This window comes from Scleropages formosus, chromosome 1 (assembly GCF_900964775.1).
Source record: "Scleropages formosus chromosome 1, fSclFor1.1, whole genome shotgun sequence".
Taxonomy (NCBI): Eukaryota; Metazoa; Chordata; class Actinopteri; order Osteoglossiformes; family Osteoglossidae; genus Scleropages; species Scleropages formosus.
In genome coordinates this window covers 43,858,351-43,867,794 of record NC_041806.1, presented here as the reverse complement: position 1 = coordinate 43,867,794, position 9,444 = coordinate 43,858,351, and the positions used below count along the sequence as shown (strand labels likewise).

The window sequence follows — 9,444 nt, the reverse complement described above, 5'->3', positions numbered from 1 at the left end:
AATACATGTCACAAAGGCCATGCCATGCCACTCCACCATCCCCTGCTGGTGCAAAAATGTATTGTATAAATTAAATTTAACACAGGCTCCACATGTACTCCTGCATGATTCAGCACATTTTGCTTAGAAATGATACACTAGGGTGTAAGACATCCTCAGAAATATGAAACCTGCTCTTGTAAGCACAATGCTTTTATTATGATGACTGCCACTGAGTTGGAAGCTGCACATATTTTTGACGCCTGAACTTTCTCTCAGGACAAACTGTTAATATGTGAACACACTGTAAAACAGTAATGTTGCTGCTCTCTTGGATGACTTCATAAGGAACACACCATTTCTTCCACAATGATGGACCATGAACAATGCAGTCATCAAAGAAAGCATACACCCAGCTTCAGCTGTTGTGGCAACTAAGGATGTTAAGAGGAAGAAGGGCAAGAGGGAAATGTCTGCCACTTGAGTGTAATTAAACCTCAATCACTTCTTAGTGGACTAATGGCAGGTCTTGGGGCTTGCTGACCACTGGGAAATCAGTTGGGGTATAAGAAGGAACAATGCAAACTTTGGAGATCGAGGCAGCTGGAAACTGAGTATATAGCAGAACTGTCCTAACTACTGCTGGACATTAGCATCTGACAAGACATCACACCAAGGTAAGAGTTAATGGAGCTTGATCAACCACATTCAAGGCAGTTCAATGATTTGTATGATTTGATTCACATGAGCTCTAAACTGTAAATGAAGTAAATGTACCCTGAAGGGATTTTAGCTGTAACGGAAAGCAAAATTAGTTCAATACTTTAAACGAAAGATGAGGTATCAGCGAAATCCAGTTCAAAGTGCATTCAGTCGCTGTCAGTTTCTGAAACACACAGCAATGACCATATCTTAGGATCTAACAACAGATCTTCCCTGCAATGGTGAAGATATTTAATCTATTTGTTATGATTTACACGACATCAGACAAACATCTGAAATTTGCACTTTGCACAAATTTAGTTGTACTTGCTCGGTGTAAAATTATGTAAAAGCCAGTTTTAACTGATCTCTTGGAGAATCCTTTTAGAAATGTCTGAAAATAGTTAGATGAGTATAGACATTATTATTATTAAAAGTATGTCGCACTCTTAGATGTGACAGTTTTTGTCAAATGTGTCATTTTACTTTTTAAACACTGAAAGTTCTTAATATTTCTTCTCAAATAAAACTTGTAAAAGTATGATAATTAAGGTTTTGTAAATATAAACCTTTCTGAAAAGACTTGAGTGAACTGCTTTGATAAAGACATTGAAATGATCTAGATTGTGATCTGACTAGTGGTGTTGTACAAGTGTAACACATAGTTACAGATGTGTGACACTTAAGTACTATTGAGTAGCGCTGCTGTCTCACAGCGCCTGGGTAGTGTGAGAGGACGTGGGTTTGATTCCTGCTCAGTCTGTGTGGAGTTGGCATGTTCTTCCCTCGTCTGTGTGGGTGTACTCCGGGTGCTTTGGTTTCGTCCCACAGTCCAAAGACATCCTGTTTAGGTTCCCCATAGTGTATGAGTGACAGAGAGAGTGCGTTCCACTGGTGTATGGATGAGTGACCCATAGTAAGTCGTGTAGCAGTGTAAGTCACCTTGGTGAATAAGGTGTTTGGGCTGGTAACACTACATAGAGTTCTTTGGAAGTTGCTTTGGAGAAAAGCGTCTGCTAAATAAAAAAATGTATATGTATGTACAGTTAGTTTGTTTCTTTCACTAGATCCAACGACATTCATCACACAAGTAGCTGCATAAAACTCTTCCAGAATATCACCGATTTTTAACGATATTCCTAGTGGATTTTTTTTTGTGATACATGTAAACATTTTCTTAGTCTTTCAAAACAAAATGTTGAGCATGTACTTGCATACTATAATTGATTTAATTTGTGAGATATCTCTTTGTTTTTTAAAGGTGAAACGGATTTATCTAAAAGAAGCCATTGATGATGAACTACAGCCATCCCGGGACATCTCAAAACTTGCACTTCTGTTATGAATCCTCCAACAAGTCTTGTCCACAGCATATTTATTCCATGACAGTACGAGTTCCTCTCTACATTTTTTTTTCAGCTGCCATTCTCCTCACAGTCTTTGGAAACCTTCTCGTCATCATCGCAATAGCTCATTTCAAACAGCTCCACACTCCGACTAACTTCCTCGTCCTCTCCCTGGCCATCGCTGACTTCCTTCTTGGAGCCATCATCATGCCACCTAGCATAGTTCGTTCACTGGAGACCTGCTGGTATTTGGGAAATCTATTCTGTAAATTCCACAATAGTACAGCTGTCACTTTAAGCACTGCATCCATTGTAAACCTTTCCTTCATATCTATTGATCGATATTATGCTGTCTGTCAGCCCCTACAGTATCAGACAAAAATCACAAACTGTGTCACAATGGTAATGATCCTGATCTGCTGGAGCCTGTCTGTTGTTACTGGGTTTGGGATGATATTCCTAGAGCTGAATATCTTGGGCATTGAGGGCTTTTATTATGAAAACGTTGAATGTGTTGGAGGCTGTTTTTTGTTCCAAAGTTTTGCATCAAGTTTTACATCTTCCACTGTCTCATTTTACATCCCGGGATTCATTATGATTGGTATCTACCGGAAAATCTTCCTCATAGCAAAGAGACAGGCTCGATCTATTCACACCTCAGGCTATCACAATGAAAACTCTGAAAGGAGCAAAACTCAGAGCAAGATGGAACGGAAGTCTACCAAGACCCTTGCAATTGTTATGGGTGTTTTTCTGTCATGCTGGTCCCCCTTATTTCTGTGCAACATCATTGATCCAGTCATCGGCTATTCCACTCCACCATTACTGCTTGACACACTGGCTTGGATCGGCTATTTAAATTCAGCATTTAATCCCCTGATTTATGCATTCTTCTACAGTTGGTTCAGGAAAGCCTTCATAATGATAATATTTTGCAAAATATATAATCCCAATTCTTCAAGAACAAATTTATTTACTAACTAGAACAAAGCCGTTGTTTTATAACCAATCAATACATTGATGTAGCTGAGGTCTGTAAAAAAAAAAAAATCAATAAATGACAATTAAGTGACTTTAAATGTCACTTTATCCTCAAGATGCTATACTGAACAAAATCCTGTTTCAGGCGGCAAACTACACGAAACAGGAAAACTGCCTGGGAATGAAACAGTCTATGATAGACAAAAACTGTGCACATGTGTACATATAAAGAGTGAAAACAGCTGGAGTCAGACAGTGAGAACTGGACATAAAATTTCACTAAAAAACATTATAATAAGGCAAAAAATACTTTTCATAGATAGTACGTCAGCCTGTGTCATAGTTACCAAAATTGTTATCGGCTGAACTGTGTCGATGTTACTTGGATATTTCTGAATATGAACACTTTGGGCACTCAGCATATCTACAGTGAGTATTTCAGTTGTGAGGGCAATTGTCTTCTCTTTCAAATAAGGATAACCGCTTTCACTTAGTCTGTTCTTGCTTTCTTTTCCTCGGCCCTTCTTTTTAAAAGTGAAAAGAGAAACAGTTAAAAGGTTCATAAGCTGCTACTTGTTTTTCCTTAAGTGTACAAGTTTCATAATCAACTGAAAGTTTTTTGCAGATTTATTTCAGCCATGGAACAGAGGTGAGTTGTACCAAAATATGAACCAGTCATGTGTGAGAGCTTTGGAGTTGCCCAGATATAAGGATAGTTAGTCCTAATGCTGTCATGACTGTGAGAGTGACATGGATGGTAATTGTCCTGTTTTCTTCTGCAGACAACTGATAACATTCAGATTTTCCTTGGACCTGCTGAGAAGTACCTCTGTCTTTCTGAGAGAGCTTGGCATCTTGTTTTTAATGCTTTGGATCACTTGAAGAAATATTTTATTAAACACAGCCCATCTTATCTGCAGTGATGCTCTTTTCTGTTTTGGCTGGCTGTCACATTTTTGTTTGGAATAAATAATTTCTTTGTCATGTCTCTCTGTTGTACCACCTTCATTTACTCCACACAGTGTCGAAATACAGTTGAGTCCTTTGCCACTGTTTTCCCTCTGGCGTTTTATTGTTTTTGAGCATACGTGCAAAAAGAAAAGGACTTGATTATTAAATTTCTCTTTTTCTTTAATCATACAAAGTGTAGAAATAAAAATCTCACAATACCAAATATGATGAATTCTTTTAAGTGCACAATGTTTCCACTCTAACAGGTAGCCTAATCTAGAACAGGAAACAGGGTGAAACATTACATATACATATATGTATCAGCTGTCTGTTGTCAGCGTATGCATTCACTTTCAGAATACAGATTGTCGGTTCTTGCAAAGCATTCCCTTCTCCTGCGTTATTTTTAATGATGTCATCAACGTTTTTCTTTTTTTTTTTTTTAAATATATATTGCAAGTATTTATCTGACTTGTGTTCTGCTGCTGTAACATAATAATTTCCCTTGTGGGATCAATAAAGTATATCTATCTATCTATCTATCTATCTATCTATCTATCTATCTATCTATCTATCAGCGATTAGTCAATGTCGACTCGACTTTCATCACATAACTCTCAACTTTAAAAAATCTGAAATTCGGCAACCCCTATTATGTATTCAGCAGAACTTCTGAGTTGATACATTCGTTGTTAACCACTTATCATTGCACAGTCATGGTGGTCGATGGCCTATGCATCCCGTACTGGGTGTGTCCCCTCCCCCTCCAGCCTTGCACCCTGTGTTGCTGGGTTAGGCTCCGGCTCGCAGCGACCCGGCTCGGGACAAGCGGTTTCTGACAATGTGTGTCCGTGTGCGTGTGTCCGTGTGCGTGTGTCCGTGTGCGTGTGTCCGTGTGTGCGTGTGTCCGTGTGTGTGTGTGTGTGTGTGTGTGTGTGTATTGCTATTACTTGTAAATATTAAAAACGGAACTGTTAACAGACCAATATTCAAAGAATAAATATATTAATAAATCCCTCTCTAGTTTCTCCCCATGTTTTAATCACACACACGCACACACTTTCTGAACCACTTGTCCCATACGGGGTCGCAGGGAACCAGAGCCTAACCTGGCAACTCAGTGCGTGGGGGTGCACCAGTCCGTCACAAGCACCCCAACCCAGACTTGAACCCCACACCCACCGCAGAGAAGGACCTGCTCCAACCCACCGCGCCACTACAGCCCCTCGTGCTTTAGTTATTTCATAGCAACCAACTTCCAAATTCTGTATTCCTGAATGCAAAGAAATGCCATATAAATAAAGGTGAGGTTTTAAATAAATCTCTATTTAAAGCTGAATTCTGGTAACTTCAATCGTTGTCATCTCACAGTATGATTATAATGAATTAAAAATTTGCTGTCAGACTTCATTATTCCATTTTTATCATCCAGTCATCCTATTTAGGTTCTATGTGTTCCAGCAGAACAAAGAGCTTGAGGTTGGGAACACAGTGGATGGGACAACAGTCTGTTGTAAGACTTGAATTTTCTTCTGGGAACTTAAAACATTACAATTAAGATATTAAAATTACTGAAAATGTCAATTGCTCACTGTTTCAACATTGTCACCTTGTGACTGGTCATGAAAACTCAGGAAATCCAGACATAAAATGTGAACATTGTAGAAACATTAATTTTAATATTAAACCATATTAACTGTATCCCATTCTTACTCTTGTGAATTGGTTCTAGTTGGAGTCAGGCTGTAGTGACTCGGCAACAAACATGTTTTTTTTAAATACATCCGAAGAAAGTACAATCTAAATAAACTAAAAAATGTTTGTTTTTTTCTTCAGAAATGTGTCACTTGAATGTTTATAACATGTTTCCTCACCCAGAACCATCTCCTCAATGGATATCAGTCTGGATTCAAAGTTGGTCAGTCCACGAAGAGGGCGCTCCTGGCAGTGTCTGATGCTCTCCAGTCGGTCATTGCGGCCTCCTTCTCCTTGGTCCTCATCCTCCTTGACCTGTCTACAGCATTTTGACCTGTCAATCACCAGATTCTTCACTTCTTTCTTAGTCAGCTTGAGATCAAAGGAACAGCACTAAGATGGTTTGAGTCCTACCTATCTGACAGATCCTATTAAGTGGTCTGGCGGGGCTCCTGTTCTCCGCTGCCCCTCTCAACCGGTGTCCCACAGGGCTTGGTACTGGGTCCTCTGCTCTTCTCAATCTACACCTCCTCCCTCAGCACTGTCATTGCCTCCCATGGATTCAAATACCACTGCTACACTGATGATACCCAGTTCTTCCTTTCTTTTTCACGTGGTGCATCAGACATTTCCGTGTGCATTGTTGCCTGACTGTCGGGCATCTCTGCATGGATGTATGATCAACACCTACAAGTCAACCTCTCCAAAACAAAGGTCCTACACCTCCCAGCTGATCTGTCTTCCTGCCATGATCTCCCGATCAAACTGAACAACTCACTCATTTTGCCTACCACCTCGGCTAAGAGTCTGGGAGTGATTGACTGAAGTTTTGTGTAAGCAGCACAGTGGCACAATCAGTAGTTCTGCTGTTTCATGGTGCAAGAGAATGTGAGTTCAATCTCTGCTTGGTCTGGGTGGAGTTTGCATGTTCTTCCCATGTCTGGGTGGGTTTTCTCTGGGTGCTCTAGATTCCTCCCACAGTCCAAAGACATGCTGCTCATGTTCCTCCATAGTGTGTGAGTGACAGTGAGAGTATGTTCCATTGATGTGTGGATTAGTGACCCAGTGTAAGTAGTGTATCCAGCAGTGTAAGTCACCTTGGTGAATAAGGTGTGTGGGCTGATAACACTACATATTACCCATTGGAAGTTGCTTTGGAGAAATGCATCTAGTAAATATCTATCTTTCTCTCAGCACACTGAAGCCACAACCTGGACCTGCAGATACATCCTGCATAACATCTGCAGGATCTGTCCTAACCTCACAAGAGACTCTGCCCAACTACTTGTCCAGGACATGGTGACATCCCATCTGGACTACTGCAACTATCTCTTGTGTGGCCTTCCCACTACTGCCATCAAACCTCTACAGCTGATACAGAATGCTGCTGCCCGAGTTGTATTTGACTTGCCAAAGTGTTCACATGTATCTCCTGTACTCATTTCTCTGCACTGGCTTCCCATAACTACCCAGATCAAATTTAAGACCCTAGTTATGGCCTACAAATGCATCAATATAACTGCTTCCAGCTATCTACAAGACTTGATCATTCGCTACACGCCAACCAGACTGTTATGCTCTACCACTTCTGTCCACTTAGTGGTCCCATGCACAAAAGGTAAAGCGTGGAGATTCTCGGTTCTGGCTCCGCTGTGGTGGAACAACCTACCTCTCTTGTTCAGAACTGCTGAATCTCTGTTTACATTTGAAAGGGGTCTGAAAACTCATCTCTTCCGAACTCGCTTCGTCCATGATCTTTTAAGTTCATGTAACGTATACTTGTTCATGATCATTCTCGGATCAATCCTCTACAGAGCCACTCCTGCAATGTAACTTAAACGTCTAGAAAGGTGATTAGGAATGGATGATATTATGGTAAAGTTTTACACAGCTACTTGTGTGATGAACGTCGGTGCATATGGTGAAGGAAACAAATTGTACTTCTATGAGATTTACGTCACTTTGGAGAAAAGTGCCTGCTAAAGGAATGCAATGTGTGTTGTTTCACAAGTGTTGGGAGCCGTGGACATCAGGAGCAGAAATGAGGGATTGAGGAGAACAAGGGACTTGGAAGGACGGGTACGGTATCATGGGTTCACTCAAAAGCACTGGAGAGACGGGTTTCTCAAATGAGATTCCACAACCAGGGTTTGTAGGTGCAGCATCTTTATACCCTGCTGCTCTGATTTCGGGCAGATGTGGACGGTCGGGACGAGGTCTCTGGTCTACCTCGGGCCCACGCGCCCATGAGCCGACGAACCGCTGTAGACGTGCAATGTGTTGATATGTGTTGCAAAGTACTGCTCGTTTGTTATTACAGACCATTGTCTGTAACAACAATTTTTTTATATAATAGACTTTACGGGGGGTAGTTCGTTACTACGGGTTATACGCAACGTAATGCCTGTATTCTTGCCTGATTCATGGATTTTTGTTTGGAAATGACACAATACAGTGTAACACAACATGGGCAAAATGAAACCTGTGACCTGCGTAAGCAAAATGCTTTGATTAAGATGACCTCTGCTGTGTCAGAGGGTGTACATCAGCTCCTCAATTTGACATGAATGCCACCAGAAGTCTGTTTGTAAATTGATTTGTATGTAACTCTAAAGTCACATTTAACATTGAGACAAAATCAGTTATTTGAAGCAATTGTTTATATTGCTTAAAGATAAGGAACAATTAAGAAGCAATTTTACTGCTTACTGCTTTTAGTAAGGATAATGATCTAGACACCCTTTTCCAAAAGGTTACATACAGTTCCCAGAAAGCTACTGCCAGATACCCTTTAATATATGTAGTTTATTCTTTAAAACTGCCACGCCCACACCTCCGGGCCGACACGGAACACCTGGGACGCAACGCAGACTACAGCATAAAAGGCTGTGTCAGACCAGCAGCTGATGCGGAACCTTGATCTGCCTCCTCGTTAGCGACCTTCTCTAGACATTTCCTGTTCCCGAACGCCTTCCTTCCCCGAACCCGTCCCTTCTTCCCCCGATCTCCTGCCTCTTTCTGATCATCGACCTCTTGCCTGTGTACTGACCTCGCCTTTTGGATCCTCCCTGTTACGACGTTCGCACCTCGAAGACCCTTTGCCCGCTCTCTGACCTCCTCTCTTGGATTTCCCCGAAGACACCACGATTACTGCTCTGCACTTGGGTCCGCCGCTTCCTTCAAGACCCGACCATGACAAAAACACTGTCCTTAAAAGTTTAACACAGCATGTTTTTCCATAAATCAATGTCAGTGAAAGGCAGGCACCACTAAAGCATTTTATGTAAAAACTTGAAAATGATGACACTGTAGATTAGTGTTGCACCTTCCATATTACAGTCTGAAACCTTCTATAAATGTGATGCAGGATCCAACACACAATAGACTCTGAAAAGGTTGCTTCCTCATTTTTCTGATGTCTGAAGTTCCCTTTCAGTTCAAACCATTAAAATGTAAACACACTGTCAAAGGGTAGCTTTCCTGCTCTCTTGAATGACCTCACAAGAAACGCCCCATTGCTTCCTCTATAATGGACCATGAACAATGCAGTCATCAGACAAAACATACACCCAGCTTCAACTGTTGTAGCAACTAAGGATGTTAAGAGGAAGAAGGGCAAGAGGGAAATGTCTGCCACTTGAGTGTAATTAAACCTCGATCACTTCTTAGTGGACTAATGGCAGGTCTTGGGGCTTGCTGACCACTGGGAAATCACTTGGAGTATAAGAAGGAACGATGCAAACTTAGGAGACCAAGGCAGCTGGAAAGTGAGCTTATAACAGAACTATCC

At 41.2% G+C, this 9,444-nt stretch overlaps 1 protein-coding gene across 1 annotated transcript; it reads left to right on the top strand.

The window, feature by feature from the left end:
• Positions 1-614: 614 nt before the first annotated feature.
• Positions 615-3,011, top strand: LOC114911913 (trace amine-associated receptor 1-like). Its single transcript, XM_029256409.1, has 2 exons — positions 615-656; positions 1,943-3,011. Exon 2 carries the CDS (start codon positions 1,974-1,976, stop codon positions 3,009-3,011), a length of 1,038 nt encoding a protein of 345 aa, XP_029112242.1. The 5' UTR covers positions 615-656; positions 1,943-1,973.
• Positions 3,012-9,444: the final 6,433 nt, after the last annotated feature.